The sequence below is a fragment of the Sinocyclocheilus grahami genome, unplaced genomic scaffold (genome assembly GCF_001515645.1).
Source record: "Sinocyclocheilus grahami isolate Dianchi unplaced genomic scaffold, SAMN03320097.WGS_v1.1 scaffold1907.1, whole genome shotgun sequence".
NCBI lineage: Eukaryota > Metazoa > Chordata > Actinopteri > Cypriniformes > Cyprinidae > Sinocyclocheilus > Sinocyclocheilus grahami.
In genome coordinates, this window is record NW_015507086.1 from 35,674 (window position 1) to 61,894 (window position 26,221).

The window sequence follows — 26,221 nt, forward strand, 5'->3', positions numbered from 1 at the left end:
AGGGACTTGTTCAATACTTATTTCACCCGATGTATATATATATATCACCCTACAAGTTACACGTTTATAAACAGCAAAGTAATAAAACTCTGCAGAGTAATACTGTTGAGTTATGTAAAATAGCTGCCAAGATTGCATTACTGGATCTGTGTCAGAATCAGTGTAGTCTAGTAATGTAATGTAAGTATCATGCTTCTAATGAATTTCTAATGAAATAAATGTGTAAGAGGTCACAAACAGTATTTGAGTGCAGCATTGTTATTAAGTAGGCTAATTGGCCAGTATAAAGCAGATCAATTTTTCTTTGATTATGTAGAATTATCAAACCATTTCTTTATTCATGTTCTCTCTCTCTGTCTTTCGGCTTATTCCCTTTATCGGGGTCGCCACAGCGGAGTGATCCGCACAACTGATTTGGCACATGTTTTACGCTGGATCATTACTTTATTCATGTTAACTTTTTACAAATTTTTAATTGCAATAAATACTACAATAAAGTAACTGAACATCAACTCTTTGCATAAAACATTGTTATTTACAGTACATGGAAGGTTTTACCAGAAAATGTATGTTATGTATCATATATGCATTTACGTCACATTAAAGTACATTTGCTTAAAAGCACCAACTACATTTGTGAATCAGTTTTAAGATGTTAAACTAGTTATTTGATATAATTTAGCTGTATTAGCTGCCCACTGCTCCGGGTGTTTGTTCACGGTGTGTGTGTGTGTGTGTGTGTTTATACTGTGTGTGCACTTGGATGGGTTAAAGCACAAATTCCGAGTATGGGTCACCATACTTGGCCACATGTCACTTCACTTCACTAAATAAAACTGACTCACATGTGATTCAATCTCATAGCTCATAGTACATTAGCCCTAAATGGAGTTAGGATAATATCTAGTATCAGGGTGAATGGCTGCAGTGGAGCCTGTGGTGTATGTTTGTCCATTCAGAAGGAAGTAGGGGTAATGAACTGCTGTAATCGTGCTGGGTATAGGGACATGCGTCAAAGCCTGAACCGAGAGAGGCGGAGGCATCAAATTTGCATTCAAAGGGCAATTTGGTAAACTATAAGGTTGTGTCATGGCTAAACTGAACTGGTTTACTTGTTCTTGTGAGAGCACAGGACAATGTGGTGCAGTGTTAGTCTGTTGATATTTAACTCTGTCAAATGCTAGACGTGAAACACAAGAATCTCCTTGTAAAGTTGCTTGGGGAGCCGAGACTGAAGGCTGTTGAGGTCTTTGTATGTCTGCTAAAGATCTCCTCTCATCAGAATGTGATGAAGTCGCCCGTCTATGAGACAGATGAAGAGAATGTGCATGAGACGTGGAAGGTGAAGGTGGGAGGTTAGGTGGGAAGTTCAAAGCGTTCCAGTCTGCAGCAGTGCTTCCAACCATTCCCCAATGCCCCGGATCCATTCCGTGAGGAAGAGCGTAGTAAGGGGTCGGGTTCTCAACACGGCTTGCAGGAGTTGTTTGGAAAAGGGGTTTCACACCATTACATTGCATTAGGGGTGAAATAGATGGCCTGAAGATGTTGGAAAACATTTATTACCCACACATTTAGCATTGTTAAAAACAAATGCATTAGAGGCTGATTCTTTTATTCTTAAATTAAATAGTAAAAATGTCTCCTACCTCCTTTTAGCCATTTTATAAGCCACATCCTTGTCGCCCTTTACACTCTAGATGATAAAAGAAACAAACATTTAGAAAGATACACAATGTTTTTCTTTGCAACCAAATGGAACAGATAAACATCTATCTCATCCAGTTCCATCCGTTCTAACACATCAGATGTGAAATGTGACTTTCCATGTGAAAGAGAATTTCCAGTGAGGAAAACTATACTTTATTGTTTAGTAACTGATCATTGGATTGTAAAAAGTGGGTGTTATAGTTAATATAAGTAGCCATACCAAATGAGAGTTTGCTGTAATAATGCATTATAGCATTATAAAGAAAAGAAAAAAGTGATTTCAGAGCTAGTTTTATTTAAAAGTTAGCACTAAAGTTAACATTTTCGTGATTTCATGTTGACTTTCAATCTTCACATGATATACACATACCTGTCAACATTTGGGTACCAAAATACGGGAGACTGAACCGGGATATTTTTATTATCTCTTACTTTTAATTGGCTAAGAAATCAAATGACAACAATTTGTATTCTGTACTGTTTTTTTCCTATATTTCCCTAATGGCAATTTTATGATTTGTTTATATTACTACACATTTTATTTAACATATTTATCACAGAATAAGGCAGAAAATATATATTATAGTTTCTATAGGCTACTGTAATAACTGCTTTGTCAGTTAGCACTGCATCATCCAGATACTTTATTTATTATGGAGATGACTTGAAAGACACACATATACCATATATTGTCGCAATCATGGATGTATTGCTTTCAAATTTTTTGATTAAACTTAGCTATAGCGATCGCTGGCTGCCTTTGTCCATATAGTGATTTCCTGGCACGTCATAAGTTATTACATCTATGAGTTCGTTTTGGACTTTCTGCACAAGCGGCACGAGTATGATAATCAAATACACCCAGTGGGATTTATTTAATAGAAATATTAAAAATATGGGAGAAATACGGGAACATATTTGGTAACACTTTAAATAAGGACCAATTCTAACTATTAACTAGTTGCTTATTAGCGTGCATATTACTAGCATATTCGCTGTTTATTAGTACTCGTAAAGCACATATTATTGCCTTGTTCTGCAAGACCATATTTTAGATCCTGTAATCCTACCCCAAATCTAAACTTAACAACTATATTACTAACTATTAATAAGCAAAAAATTAGGAGTCTGGGTTACACTTTATTTTGATAGTCCACTTTAGACATTCTACTAACTATGAGTAACTATGCAACTACATGTCAACTAATTCTCATTAATGTTCTAATTTTTCTCATTAATTAATTATTTCACACTCTGCTTGCTTCTTTTGATCTCAAGAGAGTGCGAACTACGGCTACTCACAAATCAGGCAACCAACTGGATCTTATTTACACACGACACTGCTCCACTGATCATGTATTGGTTACTCCACTGCACACCTCGGATCACTTCCTCCTCACTCTTAACCTCAACATGGTTCCTGACACAACACATACCCTTCCACATGTCATCTTTCGACGTAACCTATGCTCACTCTCACCTTCCTGGCTATCTGCTATGGTTTCATCTTCGCTTCCTCCCCTTAAACAGTTTACACTTAACAGTGCTACTGATCATTTCTGCTCCACTTTTACATCTGGTTTAGACAGTGTCTGCCCCTTGTCTTCCAGGCAAGGCCGTATCACCTCTTCTGCCCCTTGGCTGGCTGATGTTCTCTGCGAACATCGTTCTAAGCTCAGGGCTGCTGAAAGGGTGTGGCGCAATTAAAAAAATACTACTGATCTTAATATGTATCAATCACTCCTCTCTTCCTTCTCCGCTAATGTCTCCACTGCTAAAAGGACATACTATCATAACAAAATTAACATTCATGTTAATTAATAACAATTCGTCTAACTCTCGCATGCTCTTTAAAACATTTTCCTCACTACTTTGTCCTCCTCCTCCCTCTTCATTAATAAAATTAAAACCATCAGTGCACGATTTTCCACACCATAATCTGTCAAGCACATCTTACCAGCAAACATTCACTCGTTTACATCCTTCTCGTCACTCTCTGAGGCAGAAGTCTCCAAACACATCCATTCTAATCATCCTACTACTTGTCCGCTTGATCCTATTCCATCTCATCTCCTTCAAGCCATTTCTCCTGCAGTTGTACCTGCACTCAATCACATCATTAACACAACCCTTTCACAGTGGTGTTTTTCCCTTAGCATTTAGACAGGCTCGTATAACCCCACTACTTAAGAAACCCACCCTTAACCCAACTCTTTTAGAGAACTACAGACTGGTTTCCCTTCTTCCTTTCATAGTAAAAACACTTGAACGAGCTGTGTTCAACCAAGTCTCTGCGTTTCTCACACAGAACAACCTCCTCGATAGCAACCAGTCTGGTTTCAGAAGTGGACATTCAACCAAGACTGCCTTGCTCTCAGTTGTTGAAGCCCTAAGCCTGGCAAGAGCAGATTCCAAATCTTCAATACTTATCTTGCTGGATCTGTCCGCTGCTTTTGACACGGTTAACCACCAGATCCTCCTGTCAACCATATTAGCAAAGGGCATCTCAGGAACCTCACTCCAGTGGTTTGAATCTTACCTCTCAGATAGGTCCTTCAAGGTATCTTGGAAAGGTGAGGTGTCCAAGTCGCAACATCTAACTACTGGGGTGCCTCAGGGCTCAGTTCTTGGACCACTTCTCTTCTCTGTCTACATGGCATAGATTAGGTTAGGTTCTGTCATTCAGAAACATGGCTTTTCATATCACTGCTATGCTGATGACACTCAACTCTACATCTCATTCCGTCCTGATGATCTGATGATTGCTGCTTGTATCTCAGCTTGTCTAACAGACATTTCTTGCTGGATGAAGGACCATCACCTTCAACTCAACCTTTCCAAGACAGAACTGCTTGTGGTTCCATCAAACCCATCGTTTCATCACAATTTCACCATCCAGTTAGGCACATCAACCATAACTCCATCAAAAACAGGCAGAAACCTTGGAGTTATGATTGATGATCAGCTGACTTTCTCAGACCACATTGCTAAAACTGTCCGGTCCTGCAGATTTGCTTTATTCAACATCAAGAAGATCAGGTCCTTTCTTTTGGAACATGCTTCACAACTCCTTGTTCAAGCTCTTGTTCTGTCCAGGCTGGACTATTGCAATGCTCTCTTGGAAGGTCTTCCAGCCAGTTCTATCAAACCTTTACAATTAATCCAGAACGTGGCAGCAAGATACATTTTTACTGAGCCAAAAAGAATGCACGTCACACCTCTGTTTATTAATTTGCACTGGCTACCAATAGCTGCTCGCATAAAATTCAAGGCATTAATGTTTGCCTACAAAACCACCACTGGCACTGCACCCCTTTACCTAAATTCATTACTTTAGACTTATGTGCCCTCTAGAAGCTTGCATTCTGCAAGTGAATATCACTTTATTATGCCATCCCAAAGAGGCACAAAATCACTTTCACAGACTTTTAAATTAAATGTTCCCTCCTGGTGGAATGACCTGCTCAATGACCTGAGCAGGATTGAGAATCGGCTATCTTCAAGAATCGGCTAAAAACACTCTCTTCCATCTTCCACTCTCTTAAAAACAATCTCTTCCATCTTTATTTGACCCTCTAACTCTAGCACTCTCTATTCTAATTCTATTCTTTAAAAAAAACGTGTCCCTTTTAGACTTGCACTCTATTAATTTGCTGCTTGTTTTCTTTTAAAAAAGCTGAGGACAGAGCTGGGGATCGCCCCGGAGCCAGAACCTCAGTCGACATCAGTCCAGGTGCACAAGCCGACTGTTAGACATGCGACGGTGGAAGTGTCAGTAGGGAGCGAGGGCACGGAGGATTGCGCCGCCCACCGCACCACCACTAAGGGTGAGTTGAGGTTGTGCTCAGAGGATATGCCTTGTCTTCTCCTGCCATCATCATCTCTCTGTCCCGTCACGACCACAGAGTTTGTGATTGAATCTTCTGTCTGTCCTGAATTGACCACGGAGGTCGTATTTGAATTGTCTGTCAGTCTGAAAATATTTGTCTGCCCTGAACTATCTGCCTGTACTATAATGACCACGGTGGTTGTTCCCCCTTGCGCTCACGGTGCTGGAAGTGGCTTTATGGTGTGTGTGCGCAGCACACATTGTCCCTAAGCCCCCTGAACATTCTGAACTCCCACCCAGCCTCCCTCTCCCACCACCTCTGCACCAGTCCTCACCATTGCCTCCGCTGTCTCCTGGCAGCCCCTCTGCTCACAGTCAGCCCACCATCTGTGCGGTGGGATCGCCGCGGGTCTGCCAGTCTCCATCGGCGTCGTGGATGGAGGATCTCTTGTTTCCGCCTCCAGCCTCTGAGTCCTGGACTCCGCCTCAGCCCTTTGATCCAGCGGCTCCACCATGGCTCCTAGCTCCCTCAACACCAGGAGCATGGTCAGTCCACCAGCTCCACCGGGCTCCCTCATCCCTCCGGCTCCGCCTTGGTCTGTCATTGACCATCCGCCGCCTCGGGACTCCACTCCTCCAGCTACACCTCGTCCCTCCATCCCTCCGGCTCAGTCAGACTCCTCCTTACCTCCGGCTCCACCTTGGTCCTCTGTCGCTCTGGATCCACCGCGACCTTCTGGATCCCCACCTCCGCCTCGGCCCTCCAGATCCTCCCCGTCGTTCTGACTTATTGGCTGTCCGTCTCCGCCTCGGGCTCCTCCTCCACGTGCTCCGCCGCCATCGGTCGACCCCCTGGAGTCGTCAGCCTTGCCTTCAACATGGCTGTGGCATGGGTCCCGCCTGGCTCCAAGTCCCTCCTGTCTTCTCCCTGGCTCCTCCCTCCATCTAATCCGCCCTGGCTCCGCCTGTCTTCTCCCTGGCTCCTCCCTCCGTCGTCTCTACCCTGGACTCTGTTGGTTGTCCTCCTCCCGGGCGTCCATCCTCCGCCAGAGCCTCCACCTGTCTGGTCTGCCTGCCTTCCTGCCAGCCCTTTGCTGTCCTCTGTCACCATCCCTTCTCCACTCCTTGTGTCCTCCTCCTAAGTCCCCCTCCGTCCCTTCCTTTGTGTCTACGGCGCGAGGTCATGCCTTCCGGGAGGGGGACAGTTATGGACTGTTTGTGGTGTTTTCTCCCTCATGTGCCCATATTTGGTCATTCCTGTTCTCGTTGTTTCATTATTAGTTGATCCTCCTCACCTGTCTGTCCCTCATTAGCACCCCTACTTATAGTCAAGTCTGTTCATTCTGTCTTTGTCATAATAACACACACATGTTACCTCATGTGTGTGTGTGTGTTCCCGCCCTCTCTGGAGATTACCTGTCTAGTTAATTACAGACCGATCTCGAATCTCCCTTTTCCGTCCAAGATACTAGAAAAGGTAGTATCCTCACAATTATATTCCTTCTTAGAGAAAAATTATATCTGTGATGATTTCCCGTCAGGATTTAGACCGTATCACAATACTGAGACTGCTCTCATTAGAGTTACAAATGACCTGCTCTTATCATCTGATCGTGGTTGTATCTCTCTATTAGTAGTATTGGATCTTAGCGCTGCGTTTGACACTATTGGCCACAACATTCTTTTGAATAGACTACAAAACTTTGTTGGCATTAATGGAAGTGCATTAGCATGATTCAAATCGTATTTATCTGACCGCCATAAATTCATAGCAGTGAATGAAGAGGTGTCATATCGATCACAAGTGCAGTATGGAGTACCTCAAGGCTCAGTACTAGGGCCGTTACTTTTCACGCTTTATATGTTACCCTTGGGAGATATCATCGGGAAACATGGTGTTAGCTTTCATTGTTATGCTGATGATACTCAGCTCTATATTTCTTCGAGGCCTGGCGGACCATACCAATTTGAAAAACTAACGGAATGCATAGTCGGATGTAAAAAACTGGATGACGAGTAATTTCTTACAGCTAAATTCTGAAAAAACAGGTGTTAATTATAGGACTTAAAAAACATTGTCCTCATTTGTAAGTCGCTTTGGATAAAAGCATATGCTAAATGACTAATTGTAAATGTAACTATGTCTACTAACTCTCAGAGTAGACTGTTAGGTTAGGTGTGGGGTTAGTAGAATAAGTTGACATATACTTGCAAAGTTTCTCGTAGTCAGTATATTGTATATTGTGGACCCATCAGAATAAAGTGTTAGAAGATATTAAGCAGACTGTCTACTAATACTCTAATGACTGCTAGTTGACATGTAGTTGCAAAGTTACTTACTGTTAGTAGAACGTCTAAAGTGGACTCAAAATAAAGTGTTACCGGAGTTTGCTCAGGGAAAACTCTTAGTAAATAGTGAATAAGTGTTCCCTATTCTAAAGTGTTACCAAATATTTAAATGGGATGATAGCGGGATAAAATGGTAAAATGAGGGAGAATCCCAGGAAAAACAGGAGGGTTGACAGGTATGTATACATACCAAAATCTTACCTGTGCAACACTGGGTTGAGAGGACGTCCATAACTGCAAACTCTTGCGTTTCCGAACAGCATCACTCTTTTGCTTCGTTGGGATCTCTGCTCCATTTATGGATGGAGGGGACTGTTCCACTTTGTTTATGAGAGTAACACCTGACTCCGTCACCCCAAAAATAATCTGTGGGTTTGAATTCTTATATGTCTTGAGAACTTCACTTGGTGCACCGTGACTCATGTCTTGCCATACAAGAACCTTAGAGGCATCATAAAGAAGGTGCTCAATTCCAAACCATGATACTTTGCTAATCATTTCTTTGCATGACTTCATGAAAATAGCTTTTTCTTGGAGATATCTGCATGTGATGGACAGATGCTCTGCTTTGCCCACATCAAATGTCCCTGGCAACTGATCCGAAGGTGTTTCCACAAAAGTCATTATCACTTTGTGTATCTTTTCCAATCTTTCTAAATTGTCTCCAAAATTGATCATTGCAGACATTGGTACAGATAAAAAGAAGCTTTTAATGTCGTGGGCATTTCTGAGTGCAGCCTCAGCTTCAAGGAGCTCACGCTTACTCTTCAGATACATGTAGTAAGATGCATCAGGGGCCGCATGGAGCTGTTGGTGCAAGGAGGATACCGCACTGTAGTATTCCTGCAGTTGACTGTAGCCCTCTTGTGCCAAGGTCTTTTGAAAAGAAGAAAACAACGACGACTGCTGCTGAAAGCCAACCTCCCCTTTGTAGAGTTCTCCATAAAGAGAAGGGTCATACCATAGCAAACTCCTAAACGTGGGTTTACCGCTCAGAAAGTTGATTTTGTTTTCTAGAAACTGGCAGGCTTCCATCATCATCTGCAACTCCAAGTAAGAATTCACCGCTTCATATTTCAGGTCTACTTGTGCAGGTGGATGGTCCAAATATTGCTCTAAGATGAGACACCTTGAGACGAAAGATTGGTTGAATGGCACTTTCTGATCTTGTTCAAAACATGAGATAAAATGCTGCAACATGCTTTTGCATTTAGACTGCAAAGATCCAAGTTCAGTTAATGAGACTGTTTGGTCAGCCATCTTAAGAGTGTTGGAAATATCACTGATGCTGTATTTATTGTCGGCGTATGTACTGCTCACATTGCCATCATCAACGATTTTTACAGTGTTCCAAGATTGATTCTCTTGACTCTGTCGTTCATGTAAACTATTCAGATTCACTGAGGGATTTCGTTGGCCTGTTGTGTGCTTTCTTTGCATCTGTAACTGGGCATTAAGGGTGTTATTGATGGAGATTTCTGGGAAAACAGCGCTCCGGTCATTCACCTGGGGCAAAGGGTGAGGACTGTTATCTTTGATGGTGTCTAAAGCACTGGTACTGTCAGGACTGACACTAGTGACTGAGCTCCTCTTTGATCTTTGCTTGTTGGTTGGTTTGGTTTGAGAAGATCGTCGGCCTCTATTAGATTCAACAGGCACTAGTAGGCAAACATCAGTTCCATGTCGAGCATGTTCACTTCGAAGAACCTTCCTAGCTTGAACAGGGGCTTCGATGTATTCACTTGAATTGTCTTTTTTAACAGCTTCACCCCCAGGAGACATCAGGCAAGGAACATTCACCATACAGTACTGGCTTTTTTCAAACAACTGCTGTTTATGTGCTGTGCTGTCGAGCGTTATCCACACCACTGGTCTTTCTTTGAGATCTTCATTCACTGCTTCTTGTTTCTTGACAGTGGACTCAAATTTGGTCAAATAATCTCTTAGTTTAGAAATGAGCTGGGTTTCTGGTGAGTTTGCCTCATCGGTTTTATTTTGGTCTGGCCTTGATAAATTACAGTTGTCTCTGATTGCCGGAGTACATGGTGATTTGGTAGAACCAAACAAACTGGTGTTGATGCACTTCTTTGTGTGTTTTGAGGAAATCTCACACTGGACACTCAAAGCTGGATCATCAACAGTAAGATCTACAACATTATTTGATGTATAGTTCAAAGCCTCTAGACCACGCTGCTTTGAATCTGATGTTGTGTCTCCAAATGCCTCAGAATCAGTACTCCAAACACTGCTGATATTAGATGTGCTGGTAGAAATTGGTTGGACTGATTGGTTCATATGTGGGATATTTGTTGCCCTGAGTTCTGTTCCTTCAAAACACTGTACATTTAGAGTATTTGTCATATTTGCATTTTGCTCACTACATTTTATAGTGTCTGTCTCAGCTGTAACATTGATAGATTCCATCAACTTGGCTTCTGGAGTCACGTTTGCACTGAGCTCAGTTTTATGACTGTTGGTTGTGTTGCTTGCAGGCACATCACTGTGTGTTTCTGATGCCTCACAATCAGAATATACATTGTCATCTACTGTAAATTTAATTGTGAAATGCTCCTTTCTTAACGGATTCAGTCCAGTCTCTGATGTCACATTTAGCAACATTTTCTCCTCTTCGCACTCTTTGATACTCCCATGTTTTTTGCTAGTGCATGTGATCAAGGATGTTTGGCTTTGATTGGAGATGTTTTCAGTTGTCTTCACTTGTTCTCCTTTATCCACCATTACTGGGATTAGATTTGAAGTAAAATCAGCTGTTGCCTTCTCAGTGCAGACTGAATCATGTTTATAGAGATCTTCAGTAGGAGTTATTGGCTCCTCTACCGGTTTGGTCTCAGGAAGAGTGGCATTAGCCTCCTGAGAACCCTGAACATGTAATGATTGTCTGTCATCAGATGTGTGAGACATTATTCTTAAATTAGAGTCTGGGTCTTGATCTTCATGTTCTGTAAAGACTATTTCAGACTGACTGTTTGAAGAGTCTGGTGTTGCTTTGCTGTTTACTGTTTCATCAGCTGACACTCTGCAGAGATTCCTCTTTGCTTTCCAGAAGTGTGTCTTTTTGACATATTTGCTCCTCTTTAGAGGGTGACGTAGTGATAGAACTGTGTGCTGTTTTTTGAGACATGCCTTCTTCCTGCCTGGTCTGCTCAATTTCTTGCATTTCACATACAGTTTAGATTTACTGTACCTCTGAGCTAGTAGTTGTATTAGTTCAGCATTACAAGTTGCAGTTTCTTTGTCTCCTTCACTTCTGCACATTTGTACCCTTGGGCTTTGAATCATTTTTTTGTTTCTTTCACTCAATTTTTTTTGAAGGCGTTTGATTTTTGAAAAACGCTCAGAGAGAGAAAGCACTTCTGTAGTATGAGCAGATGTTTTGCTGGATTTAAGAGTAACTTTGAGATGGATATCTTTCCAGAATCTCATGTTTAGGTTCGTTTCAGCTTCGCTGTGATCTTTGATTTCATTTTTTAGCTTGGAAATGTCGTCTGCAGGTCTGCTCATATCTCTGTCTGTACTTGAGGAGAAAACATGCTTTTGAAACATGCTTGGCAATAGTTGATCAAGTTGAATTCTTTTGTACAATTCCCAGTGAGTCCTGTTGTCCTGCTTTACTGTTTCCATATCAAGCTCTGGAGATGAGACTTCACAGCATTTTATCCATCTAAATGAACCCATCTCTTGAACATCACTGCAAGTTTTCCCATCCTCCTTTTTCTTTACTGTCATGGGAGGACTGAGATCACAGTTGTCTGATGGTCCACAGCTAGAGACTTCAACACAACTTGCAATATCCATGACTGTGTTATCCATGACTGTGTTATCCATGACGTTGTTTGCATACTTAAGGCATGATCCAGTGCTGAGCTTTTCAACTAAGTTATCACCTGGAGTAGACTGATTCTCCTTTAAGTCCTCTACTGCCCTTCTGGAGAGCTCGCTTTCATATTCTATGCTGTGATTAAGCTTAGCTTCGTTAGAGGGACAAGTTAAAGGACTTGGGTGCTTAAGATCAAGATGTACACTTTGTGTCTCAGTTTTCTCACCTGTGAGGTTGAGGTTCAATGATCTCAGCACCAATGGTTGCTCTGAAAGTTTATCTGGAGACTGAACCAGACATCTATCAGGATGGTCCTGATGAGTCTCTGGTGTTTGATCCTGTCCACTTTCTGTCAACATTACTGCACTAGATTCTGTATGATATAGAAGACTGGTCTCATGAATGTGTGTTGTGTTACATTTACCCCTGTTAGCTGACAAACTTGCAGCATTATGACTTTTTGGTTGGCACACGTAGGACTGATTGTGCTTGTATGTATTGTCTTTTGTCTGTAGAATGTGATTTACTTTGGGCTCTCTTTGAGAAAGGCTGGACGTCTTCTTTGTCTCATTAACATTTTGAAAGATCAATCCCTTTTTATACTTCTGATAATAAACTTCATAAAAATGTATACGGTCAGCTAATTCTTGCTTTTGTTCTGCTGACATGTTTTCTTGTGACCATATTTTTTGATGCCTCTCTTCCTCATTCATTCTAAAGTAGGCAGCATATTTTTGGAATTTCATTTTGAATAACTTAATTGAGGGCAATGTCAAGTTATGCGAACATTGGTCAATCCTTGAGGTTTCTCTTTGAGTGTTCTTCTTTGTTGGCTCTTTTGATTCACACGTATTTCCAGCAAATCCGTAATTGTCCTCTTGGTTTTTATCGGCTGGTTGGCATTTGTTTTTATCACATCCTGATCCAGTGTATGCTACCTTGGCCTCTGAGTAGTTGGTTTGTTGATTTGCTCCTTGTCTAGATAGACGAGGATCACTAACCAAGCGTGAAGAATACACTACGCTAGAAATTTGGTCCAGTGGACTTTGAGGTACTATGTCCCATGCATTGTCATTGCTTGCAGTACTCTTTATGTGATTACTCAGGAATAATTTCTTTCCCAGCAAGCTTTGAGAGAAAGCAGTGTGACCCATATCTGGTCCTGAACTGCTGGAAGATTCTGCGTCTTCACTGGCAGCAATCCAGTGCTGTTTTGGGTTGAATGACTGAGTGTTTTGCATATCGCTCTTTTGAAGTGGAGCTTCTACTTCTGGTTTCTGAGGTGTATAATCTGTCTCAAAGCAGCCAAAGTGTTTGAACGTAATGGTGGCAGAGCCTCCTTTTCCTTTTCTCTCTGCCGCAGTACATGCCTTAAAACGGTCTGTTGTATTTTTCAGGGATAAAATAAACAAACACATTATTGATTATAAGACTTGATGCATTATAAACACCGAGACATATGAATTGTGAAAAGTGCTATAGAAATAAACTTGACTTGATAATGATGGGCATGCTTGAAGTCTTAATAAAAAGGTTTGTGTTTTATCTCACCATGCACTTGGCCAATAGGTAGTGCTGAAGCTGAAAGGGGTAGGTTTGTAGGCACAGTCAGAATGCCACTACTGGCAGGAGCAAATGAAACTACAGCATACGGCAAACACTGCCTAGGTCTTTCAGTGAGTTCCTGCTTCTCGTTAAAGTCAAACAGAAAAACCTAGAAGGGCAAAGTTTTTTAACAAGACTCCTATTGCTTATCCAGTCCATTTGATCGGATAATTTGCTATACTCACAGAGGAGCCCAGAACTTGCTGGTGAAGAGTGTCTCGATGGGACACTGCATCTTTACACATGTGACAGTCAAAGCCCACAGTGGGATCTTGCGTTTTGTTCCAGTCCAAGCTTGGAGCGGATTTTTTCACCTTTCCATAAAGAACCTGAAACCCCAAAACACAACAATGCTCACTACTTACTGTCATTCCATTAATAAATGTCGTTCCACAATGCTTAGACTGTATAGGACACAGGAAACATTCAACAAACCTTGAAAATGACAACTTTTGTCAAACGTAATACGCTGGTATTAGAATTCAGAGCCACATCGACATGCCTAAAAAGATATACTCCGTGTGATGGCTTTCCCAAGGCATACTGGACAGTACTGCCAACCTGTAGACCGTGCTGATAAATCTGGGCCGCCATTTGATCCGATGCAGCTAAAAAACAGAATCTTTCTTCCATTTCTCTCCCATGTCTTCCTTTGGCTCGCATCTCTGCCCTGAAGATAAGCGGTCACAGATACAGCGGGTAAAATAAGTTTTGAACACGTCACCATTTTTCTCAGTAAATATATTTCTAAAGGTGCTGTTGACCTGAAAGTTTCACCAGATGTCGGTAACAACTCAAGTAACCCATACATTCAAAGAAAACAAAACTAATAAGTTCAGAAATTAAGTTGTGTGTAATCAAATGGAATGACCCAGGGGAAAAGTATTGAACTACTGAAATTTATTTAATACTTCATACAAAAGCCTTTATTGGTAATGACAGCTTCAAGACGCATGGAGAAACTAGTCGTATGCATTGCTCAGGTGTGATTTTGGCCCATTCTTTCACAGAGTCTTCAAATCTTGAAGGTTCTGTGGGCATCTTCTATGAACTCTGACCTTTAGTTCTTATTTTCTATTGGATTTTATTGGATTGGATAAGTCAGGTGATTGGCTGGCCATTCTAGCAGCTTTATTTTCTTTCTCTGAAACCAGTCAAGAGTTTCCTTGGCTGTGTTTGGGGTCATTGTCTTGCAGAAATGTCCACCCTTGTTTTATCTTCATCATCCTGGTACTATAGGTGTTGGGACTGAAGCTAATATTAATTTCCACTGACGAGGGCAGGATTGCTTTCTAATTACTGATAGATTTCAGCTGGTGTCTTGGCTTTCAATGCCTTTTTGCACCTCCCTTTCTTCGTGTGTTCAGTGCTTTTCCCCAGAGTCATTCCATTTGATTACACATAACTTAATTTTTTAACGTTTTGTTTTCTTTGAATATATGGATTACTTTGGTTGTTACCGACATCTGGTGAAAATTTCAGGTCAACAGCACCTTTAGAAACATATTTACTGAGAAAAATGGTGATGTGTTCAATACTTATTTTACCCACTGTATGCAATGAAAAGCAACATTCGTTTAAATTATTATTTATTTTAATTTCTGAATTTCTGAAGTGCCACAAGAGCAAAGTCTGTGACTGCACTGGAAAATGTAACTACAGGCCAGCATGTTACCTTTTTTCTGAGAACATTTTAAGGAGCTCCTCATTGTGCACTAAACAAAAATCTTTCCAGACCCACGCATTTGCTCGGTCCTCTCTAGTGTCCAGCTTGGCATCTCTCAGTTTTGTCTGAATGAGATTGTAGTCACGGCTTTCCTCTGAACAACGTTCCAAAAGGACTGACCGAAAAGAAGTCAAAAAGCACTTTTTAAAAACAGCTGATGAAATTAACAGTAGCTCTGGATTACGACAGTACTATCATGAAACAGTTTGGATGTTTAGTATGCCATCACAAAGATTATTTTGTTGATTTGGATTTTGAGAAAATCTAGTAAAACCTTCTCCAGAGGTCCGTTTCTTCCTGGGTATGGTGAAGTTCTTCAGTGCCAGGGTTCCTGTTAATGTTGACTGGTGTGATCTGGAGCCCTCTAATGTCTCCTCACGCTGTCTTTTCTCCATACTTGTTTACAACTGATATTCACTCTGAAAAAGAAAATACATTAATCTAACATGTAAAAGAGTGTCTGATGACTATTTGCTCAGCAGATATTCCCAAAACTATCATAAACTGTCACTCGCTTTACCAGTGCCAGGCAAACAGATAAAACACAGCCGATTTGCTCTTTCACTACATACAGTTGTTTGTATAACAATATGAATATATGGCCTTTATGATGAATATGTGAATATGTAATTCTCACCAAATGTCAAGGCAGCGAGAGCTTCACTCTTGTACAGATTATATTTCTGCTGTAGTGCTCACATTTATTAACTTATGCTTAAATATTGTTAAACCTGGTCAGCTCTTGGTTTGTACAATTTACCATGTGACTGTATGACCATAAAACATCACTGAATTTTTTTCAACAACCTTTTAAACACACTAATAAGATGCTATTTGGTACAAGGGGTGTTATAAAAATCTTAACTGAAAAAAAAAAAAGAAATACATCTTGGAAAATAACCACATTGCCACAGCAAACATCGACACACAGCATGAGATGTAAACGTTGACACAGGTATTTCGGCTTTCACATGTATAAAAAAACATCCTTCAGAAGTGTCCAGTTCAGTGTTACTAAACTCATGGTTTAGGGAATGTTGCTATAATTCAACAATAACGACTTCTAGTGAAAGATTTGGCTAAAGCTGTATTATTAGTAGTATTAAAATACACGCTGGTTATGTTCACATGACAGCACGACAGTGAACACACAGCTATGTATACATGTGAAATGTTTATATACAAGTTAAATCACATATCTACAGCACAACCGAGCAAACAAACAGGCATCAACACACTGAAATAAATTATCTTTAGGAAACTTGTAAGATTACAATTTTGGGTACTTACCATCATGTAAAATGGCAGTTGAGCATGTATGACATGATCTAAGATGTCCTAGCAGGGAACTGTGCGAAGTTTGTCACTTCAGTTTGAGGAACATCAAGTGAGACATACCAAAAAGGAAATCGCTTGACCTCAAACGCTGAACAGCAAAGGCACAGGAAATTACCTAGTACTGTTACTAACACCACGGGTTCTTCTTTAGTCCAACCACCAATGAGCCTCGAGAACTACCACCCACATAGACAAGAGATGAGAACATTTGGATCTTTTTGTTTTAAATATATATATTTTTAAATGTTAGTATTATACAATTTGAGAATTTCTACTTGATATATGGGTCAGGGGTTGCCACAGGGCTTCATGAGAAAAAGCGTAGCCAATACATTTCTATACACTGTATAAACATTCTAGATTGCCAATTTTGTTTTGGTACAAAACTATTTAATTACACTATTTCCAATTAATATCATATGTGTATTGTATTGTTTCAGACTGAAGCTCTTTGGATCATTTATGCAATGATTTTTACTTCATTGCAGGGGTGCACCAACTGACCATCATTCTCAGAAAGAGAAGCTTCTATTTTCAGCGTTTACACCCATCATCACACCCTCATATGAAGCTGCTTCCTTTTTTGTGTTTTTTTTTCCTTCTTGCGGATGATTGAGATCTCTGACAAAAGTTCTTAAAACACTTTAGACATCCTATGCATGTTGCCCTGTAAAACAGCTGAAAATGATTACTTGCTGCAACTACACTCTTAAAAATAAAGGTGCTTAAAAGGTTCTTCACAGCGATGCCACAGAAGAACCATTTTTGGTTCCACATATATAGAACCATTTAGTGAAAGGTTCTTAAAGAACCATCTCTTTTTTACTTTTTATAATTTATTTCACCACAAAGAACTTTTGTGAAACAGAAAGCTTCTTCAGATGTTAGTTAAAGGTTCTTTATGGAACCATTTAGACAAAAAGGTTCTTCTATGGCAGGGGTAGGCAAGTTCGGTCCTAGAGAGCCGCAGTCCTGCAGAGTTCAGCTCTAGAGTTTTTTTTTTCAGGGTTGGAGCTAAACTCTGCAGGACTGCGGCTCTCTAGGACCAAACTTGCCTACCCCTGTTCTACGGCATCGTGAAGCACCTTTATTTTTAAGAGTGCATGTGATTAAATCCTTCAGAAATAACCAGTATTTCTGAAAGAAAAGACCAGAGAGGTTAAGATCGAGCAGCTATCAGAAATCACGGCTCAACGCTTGAGCTCAAATGACCATGAGTCAGAGGGATATTTCTTCCTGACACAAGTGGAGATTCAGTATGCACATATCTAGCCAAACAAAAGCACATAACGTCTCAAAAAGTAATAGATGCTTAGGTCTTGAAGCCTAAATCAGCTGGGGTAGCGCAGTTATTGAAGCACTCATTTAAAAACACTCACATTTTCTATGCCAAAAGTACATCATACCAAAATACTGTACAAATGACTACCAAAAATAAGTTATGAACTCACTTTAATGTGGGAAAAGATAAAAACAGCCAATAATATAGATATCTTTTTTTTTTTTATCTGACGAGTTGATCAAAAGACACATTCTAAACATAAAAAAGTTGTACTTTATTAGATTGTCTATGGAACGTTTACACACAAATATTGGGTAACTGTAAATAAGCATCACACATTTCAGCATGTACTTTGGTGAGGATTTCCACCACGAGACGTCTACCGGTTCAAGTTCTCACCCACCAGTTTTATAATGTGCTGTTATTCACTGCAATTATAGCTGCTCCCTGGTTGCATGTCTGACATATGTTTGCAGCTTCAACATGAGCAAACGCACCTTTCTTATGTCATCCTACTCAAAGCAACCTTAACTGGAGAATTAGGCCAGACTTGTGAGCAGGGAGCCTCCACACGTGCCTGCACAGACACAAGTGTGCATGATTTAAAGTTACGCAAAACTGCTCGTGTTGAGAAAGGGCATCTTGTCGTCAATCTTGAGACTGAAAAGCCTCGGGTTTGCTCTACTGTTTCCATTGTCATTCATCATGCATGCAGCTAGGGTCCAGTTTAGCACCTTTATATGTTCTCATATAGCACCATTTTTCATATATATTTAAAGTTTGTCAGGACCCTACTGTTGGCATGCACGAACGTCAAATTTAAATGTCATATTTCATCAGATATGTATCCTACATATTTCAACCTTTTAAAACATTACAAGGCAAATCAGGAATATTCATACTGTACCATACATGTTAAACAGAAACTAATACAGTACTCACGTGAAAAGAAAGTGCTACTAGACAGAACCATTTCTTTCTTGTTTTTGAGTCGTATAATATTCGAAGGCTCTACAGGAGGACACACTACATTACATTATCTAAAAGATACACCAAAACATTTTTTTTTTAATTTTGCCATCTTTTAAAATCATTTAACAAACACTGACACGTCTTAATTCCAACCGCAGATGGTCAACACAAAGATAAAAAGGAACAACTCAAGAACTTTTGTGAACAACCTTTGTTTTTTCTTTTTTAGAACGTCACATCACCCACACCACTATCAAGAACATATACAGAAGTGTATGCATCTCTGCTGTTATATTTTAATATTCCCCGAACTGAAATATTTTTCTATTTTGCTTTGTGTTTTTTTTCCCGTTTTATTCACGAGGTCACTTTGCCGCATTCGAAAAACACCTTTTCCCCGGTTCTTTTGTTTTCTAACACCATGCATACAAAATGTTACATTTTAGAGATGAAGGCAAACTACGTTGGAACGATAATTCGTAACCCTAAAGTCAATCATTACAACCACAGTGTAATGATTTTAAGGCCTATGGGTTGAAAACTGTGACTTCAGTACATGTTATGCATAACAGTCCAATTTCATGAATTCAAGTGTTTAGAGTAACTCAGATATAGCTGCAATATAGTAATCGCATTTTGAGATGGCCTTATAAATTGACATAGCTGTTTCCTCTAACACTACAGGAAAATAGACATCAACTTTCCCAAATAATTCCTTTAAAATTAAATACGCTGTTTCATCAGGGCGATAAATTGTGTACACTAGCAATATTTGTATACCACCTATACATAAAGCGAGAAAAACATCATACGAACACTGCTCTCTTCTGGTCATGCATTGCACATACACGTATAACAAGCATACTTCTACTCATTTCTTTGTTGGGAACAAACCTGTACTCAGATTTTTAAAGTACACACGGTTCATTAATTTTGCACCAGCTTTACACGCTTACTGCTTTATAGGTAAAAGAGGACAACCAGATGCTGCCATTCAAAGGTAACTTTCCAAATATTCTGATGCTCTTGGTAGAAAAAAGGATCATACCTTTTTCCAAACTTCCTACCTTCTAAATACATAAATCTGCATACTAGGCATTATGACCCAACATTAGTACATACTGCCTCCTCTAGCAGCCCTTATTGTAAGAAATCCGTGTGCAGACAATACAATACAATACAATCACAGACTGAATACTCTGTGTCAGTGATATGCTAACCAGACCCTTGAAATGACACATTGCAACCAAATCCGATTGAAAAGAACCAAGAAGCGCACAGAGCAAACAGATGAATGCACTTCTGAAAGGCTGAGGTGTTCGTTTGGGAGCACGATATGGGGTTCTCTTTGCAGTGGTAAAGCAGATGAAGCAGCTCAAAGTGCTGTTTGAATAAAGTGCTTCCTGTAGGAGGTGTCTGTTATAGATCAGCATCTTAACACTTACCCACAGAATGTACCCCTAATTCAGTTATATTCTTCTAAAACATAAATACTCACACACACACACACACACACGGAGAAAAAAAAGAGTGCCGAAACGAATTGCTTTTCCCGTCAACCGCACAGTAATTACAGTACAAATTAGGGCTGCACAATTAATCGGATTTCTAATCGTGATTACAATTAAGGATGCCACAATTACTTAATCGTTCAAAGCGGCAATTAATCGTTCACAGTCCACTTATGTTATTCTGCATGCTTAAGATGTGTTTTTTCTTTCTACATGTTATCTTAAGGGTTTTTCCCATTATTAAAATTTTTGTTTAGTATAACATTATAATACCATTCATATTTTTATAATTTAAAGAAGAAACCAATCCGATGTATAGTTGACATTTGAGGCTTAATACTATAGAAAAGCACTAAAGGTTTTTCAGTTAGAGTGTTTTCAGCTTGTTTATTTTCATATAAAAACACGGCATGCAGTTGCATGAAACAATGGTATAAACATCATTCAATGTAAATTGTGATAATCGTAATTAATAATCGCAATTTCAAGGGAATAATCGACAATTATGATTTTTGTCATAATCGTGCAGCCCTAGTACAAATAAACAGAAGCCAACTCGAGCCAGACCTAAAACCAATGAAAATACTCATTAGTTGTGCTTTAACGAGAAAACAACTGCCTAGATGCATGTATGTCCATGCCTCTAAATGCTACAACCCCAGGAAAAAAGTTTTACTAAAGGCAACTAGTTAACACATGCTGTGTGTTCATAGTAGTACACTACTGCTTATATTTTATTTGAATGAAATTCAGTATGCAAAATGCGTACTGTGCATAGTACGCCCAATTTCAGTGTAGATTTTAAAACTGTATACCAAAAAACCATTTCCCGCAACCCAATGAATTGGGTGTGAAGGACATCTGGGGATGCTGCAAATTGCTAGTTACTTTTCTCACATTTTCTCATACACTATTTAAAAAAAACTAATGATTACGTCTCAGTAATGCAGCGTGTATGATAATATGAAGTTTGAAACAGCTATTGTTTTGATAGGAATGACATCATGTCAAACGCATTTCAACATTTTAGGTCTGTGTAAATCCAGTGTAACAATCCTTTCAACATTTCACGCAAGACCACATAACCCTGCAAACCAAGCTAAACTAAATTCTGTTATTTTAAAACGAGCCTATTTGTTTGCTTTGCCTTTGCACAGCTCTCGTTTAAACCCACCGACAGGGAAAAATAAAATATTGCACACCTATCAAGAGTGATTTAGCATTTGTCTCATCAGGGAGATTGATTTCACTAAAACCTATATTTAAAGCCACTTTTAAAACGTTTAAAAAAGCGAATTTAGTGTGTCCGTTCATTTATGCTAAAGCATGGCCACACAATGTCATATATTTGATGCTTTAGGCTGATGATACACTGGGCAACTTTTTGAGCAATGTTGCCGGGCAACTTTGGATAATGTTGGCATCAACGGGCAACCAGGTCTAACCAATCTAAAATATCCAAATATAAATGTATTACCCATTCTCAATGGGAAAGTGTCCAAGCAACATTGCTCAAAAAAAAGTTGCCTGGCTAAATTGCTCAATAATTTACCCCGTGTATCATCAGACTTATAGTTCAAGCAGCCTCATCAGGTTAAGTATTTTTTGTATGTAAATAATTCATCCAAATAATGTAAATATTAATGCACTTTTTTGGTTCAAACGGGGAACACAGTATTTGTGCAATGGCAAAAATGTTGCAGTACTCTTGATCATTGAGACTAAAAAGAAAAGAAAAGCTTCACTTTGGACCATCAAAATACTCCGCACTCGTGTGCAGTGCATCTCTGATATAAGTGCTGGTTACACTTTATTTTGATAGTCCACTTTAGACATTCTACTAACTAGAAGTAACTTTGCAACTACATGTCTACTAACTCTCAGAGTGGACTGTTAGGTTAGGTTTAGTAGAATAATTTGACATATACTTGCAAAGTTCAGTATGTTGTAGACCCATCAAAATAAAGTGTTAGGCTGATGATACACTGGGCAACTTTTTGAGCAATGTTGCCAGCAACCAGGTGAGACACAGAGCCCACAATTGATCTAAAGTATCCAGATAGAAATGTGTTACCCATTCTCAATAGGAAAGTTCCCAAGCAACATTGCTCAAAAAAAGTTGCCCCGTGTATCATCAGCCTTAGAAGATATTAAGCAGACAGTCTACTAATACTCTAATGACTACTAGTTGGCATTTAGTTGCAAAGATACTTAATTTTAGGCTGATGATAAACGGGGCATCTTTTTAGAGCAATGTTGCTTGGGCACTTTCCCATTGAGAATGGGTAACACATTTCTATCTGGATACTTTAGGTCAATTGTGGGCTCTGTGTCTCACCTGGTTGCCCATTGATTAACCCAGCAATATTGCTCAAAAAGTTGCCCAGTGTATCATCAGCCTTAGAAGATATTAAGCAGACAGTCTACTAATACTCTAATGACTACTAGTTGGCATTTAGTTGCAAAGATACTTAATTTTAGGCTGATGATAAACGGGGCATCTTTTTAGAGCAATGTTGCTTGGGCACTTTCCCATTGAGAATGGGTAACACATTTCTATCTGGATACTTTTGATCAACCGTGGGCTCTGTGTCTCACCTGGTTGCCCATTGATTAACCCAGCAATATTGCTCAAAAAGTTGCTCCATGTATTATCAGCCTTAGTAGAATGTCTAAAGTGGACTATCAAAATAAAGTGTTACCTAAGTGCTTGATAAGACCTTGATTATTTGATTCCCAGCTTTGAGAAATTGCACAGCAGCCCTATACACGTTAAGCCTGGGAAGAAGTATTGGATGCAATAACACCAAATCCTAATGCACGCTCTCTCACAGACAGACAGACAGACAGACACACACACACACACACACACACACACACAGCAGAGCCGCTGCAGAATCTAGATTCTGCCTAGATTGAAATCGACAGTAGTGGGCATGAACGGGACGGGCCGCACGGTAACGTGTAGGGTGAGAACAGCATGAGACTAGAGGTACAACTAACACCAGAAGCATCATCATCATCATCATCATCAGAAGCAGAAGCAGCAGCGTGCGTCAATCCTCCTGCTCCCCCGCGTCAGTCCGCTTCTCTTTATGACAGCTGAAGATGTGCCGCATCTCCTCCTCGTACCGCATGAAGTTCTCGCCGAAGCGGGCCCAGGCTTTCAGCGGCACGGTGATCGTGTTCCGGTAGGGCTGCCGGACCTCGCTGATCTTCAGGAAGACGCCGAAGCGGTTCGAGCCCACGTCGAAGTAAAAGCGCTTGTTGTCGACGCGGAACGACGCCGCCTCGGGCAGCTCGGGCGACGCGTCGTGGTTCCGCGCGCAGGGCTCGTCGTCGCCGTATTCGTCGATTAACTGCGACAGCGCGTCTCTGAACTCGATCAGGCCCTGCGCCGGCAGCACGATGGTCTGCTCGATGCCCTGCCCGTAGTACCCCATGCCCCCGTGTCCGCGGTTGACGGTCTGCCGGATGCGCAGGAACCGGCCGCGCTGGTTCTCCTTCAGGTCCAGGTAGTATTTCCTGTTGTCGCGCTCGATGAACTCGCTCTTCAGCACGCGGTGCGTCTGCTCCTCGGACGCGGCCGAGCCGCTGGGGGACGCCGCCGGATCCGCTGCTCTCCGGCGGGGCTCCGGTGCGCGTCCCTTGCCGTTGCTCTGCCCCTCCGGCGCCTGGCATCCTCGGAGCCCGATGTGCGCGTAATAATCGATGAAGTCGCCCAGGCAGTAGCGCAAATCGGGCGCCATGGACATGGAGAGGGTGAGCTTGCTCTTGCGGATGTTGTCGTGCCGGCCTCGGCCGATCCACACCTCGGCGATCTTCAGGAAGCGTCCGCGGGTGCTCTGCTTCACGTCCAGGTAGAAGCGCTTCTTCTGGATGTCCACGCGCTTGGACGCCAGCTCCTGTATGTCTGACGCTTTGCCGCTCGCGTACTGCTGCGAGTATCCTGATGTCATACTGCCTCTGCCTCTGTCCGTGTCCCTTCGGTGACTATCGGCCATAATCATTCACGGCGCTTCATCGCCTCGCTCGGTATTATTCCGCTTATCGAGCACCGGCGAGTCTCCTCGGCTGACCTGGAAACGGCAGGAGCGGCTCATCGACTTCCTTTGTCCTGATGAAAGGTCAAGCGAAGCGCGGAGGCGCGTACCGTATGCACCATGTTTTAAAAGCTCTTGTTTTTCGCCTCGCCATCCATCTGACACATATTCCTGAAGTGAGTGTGAGCGAGAGAGACACAGCGGATCTGCTGTAGTGCGAATGAACTCAATGACCCATCCCCCTCTCTCCAGCACACAGGCACAGATCGCTTGCGTACTACAGCACGCACTGCGCGGCGCACAGATAAGTATGCAGTACAGCAGTACTCCAGAATGAGGACGCTGCTTCAGAGGGATGCACGTGACGTCACCGTCAGCTGGAGTGAGTGCGGCTCCGCCCACTGAGTGGAAAAAGAGCCCAATGTGCATACTATCCATCCTAAATTCTGTGTGATGTTAGTCATCTTCAATACTATTTAGGGCAGATAGGGTGGATAGTATGCACACTGGGACGCAGGGTGAACGGCAGCATTGCGAAAGAGCTTTGAGATTGACTGAACAAATAGATCTGAAAAGAAATCGGAGGTATATTTTTACAGACTGCCGAAAACTAGAGAAGAGAGAAGCAAATGAAGCGCTGCAATTCAAAGAAACAAATGGACTCCAGGCAACGAAACACGGATTTGCAGTTATCATTTTACGTTAATATGCTGAATTTTGCAGTAAAATCATACCCTATATATTTTATTATAATATATCGTATTGATAACTCAATTAAATATTTAACATCTTATAACGGGATTTATTTAAATAAACAACACTGACAAAAACTATATAAGTTTTGGGGCTGGACGATATGGCGATATATATAACATTGATATAAGTGATCACCCGGATTTAGAGCAACCTATTTTGTATTTACAAAATGCGTTCACAGGCAAATTAGCTTTATTTATTTCCCCGGCGTCGAAATCAGGCACATATAAATGTCAGGAAACACGATTCTTGGCTGCATATCAATATCCATGGACCACTGGATACTTGGTAAGTTGTAAGCTACACTATATCGAGTCCAGCAAGTTTGAGTTTAAGCTGATTATCGGTCCGCTGAGGGGGCGTGTCCCGGCGGGGAAGTGACGTCAGTGAGTGCGGAGTAGAAGAGTCAGTGGAACATGTTATTTGTGTTTGTCAAAAGTATTTTAATGAAAGATAAATAATGAAGAAGGAACTCAGAAAGGTGGGAGTGGAAGAAATAAAGCATAACAATATAAATACTTATGGATTAGAGAGCTTATTTCTTTATCTCAAAAGAACAGAACTGATAAGATGCAATTGTAAATGTAATTTTTTTGAATGAATTGGATAAACTTTGGTCCACACTCCAAAGGTGGCGATAATGCACCTTAAAGCTAGTGCTACCTGCCATAAAACCGAAGAAGACGACATAAACTGCGTCCCAAATGTACTGTATACTATGTACTTATGCACTCAACCATGTAGTGCATGAATTTTATAAGGTTATTTTGTCATTTATAATCGGAGTCTGATAGCCCCTCGCCCTTCGCGACCTAATTAAAGCGGCGACAGTTGAGTGCATGAAGTGTTCAACATACCACACTTCGGCCCTGTCCCAAATGGCACCCTAAACCCTCGCAGTCTTCCTCTGAGTTTTTTCACTTTCGTGACGTAATGCCGCTTTGACTGTCGGGTAGAAGTCTGCTGCTGAGCTCGCCCCAGTGCGGGCTCGGCAGAAGTGCGTATTGAGGGTGCATAGCCAGCACCCTTCTGAAAGCTAAAATGACGAATGGTACACCCTACGGTCTCATGGACTTAAGTACACGCGCACGCGGCGGCCCTTTAAGTCCGCAAGACCGAAAGTGCACAAGAAGTGTGCCATTTGGGACAGGGCCGAATGTTATTTCTGTTATTTAAGTGCATCATCCGTGTTTTTAAAGTTTTTGGAATTTTTTAGTGTGAACACACTTCTCACACTATTTACACTAAAAGCGTCATAGAATAGT

General features: G+C 41.1%; 2 protein-coding genes across 3 annotated transcripts; both read right to left on the reverse strand.

The window, feature by feature from the left end:
• Window positions 1-780: 780 nt before the first annotated feature.
• tex15 (testis expressed 15, meiosis and synapsis associated) lies at window positions 781-16,460 on the reverse strand. 2 transcript variants are annotated; one of them, XM_016259693.1, is made up of 9 exons: window positions 16,345-16,460; window positions 15,329-15,473; window positions 15,004-15,169; window positions 13,764-13,998; window positions 13,514-13,657; window positions 13,275-13,437; window positions 8,087-13,104; window positions 1,647-1,693; window positions 781-1,536 (listed from the first exon to the last, which is right to left on the reverse strand). In XM_016259693.1, exons 2-9 carry the CDS (start codon window positions 15,447-15,449, stop codon window positions 882-884), a joined length of 6,549 nt encoding a protein of 2,182 aa, XP_016115179.1. In that variant the 5' UTR covers window positions 15,450-15,473; window positions 16,345-16,460; the 3' UTR covers window positions 781-881. The 2 variants fall into 2 exon arrangements, with proteins under 2 accessions (XP_016115179.1, XP_016115180.1); XM_016259694.1 differs by lacking the exon at window positions 16,345-16,460 and having other exon boundaries at window positions 15,329-15,527.
• Window positions 16,461-22,804: 6,344 nt separating this feature from the next.
• On the reverse strand, window positions 22,805-24,571 carry LOC107573263 (purine-rich element-binding protein gamma). The gene has a single exon (XM_016259696.1). The coding sequence runs from the start codon at window positions 24,165-24,167 to the stop codon at window positions 23,214-23,216; it is 954 nt and encodes a 317-aa protein (XP_016115182.1). The 5' UTR covers window positions 24,168-24,571; the 3' UTR covers window positions 22,805-23,213.
• Window positions 24,572-26,221: the final 1,650 nt, after the last annotated feature.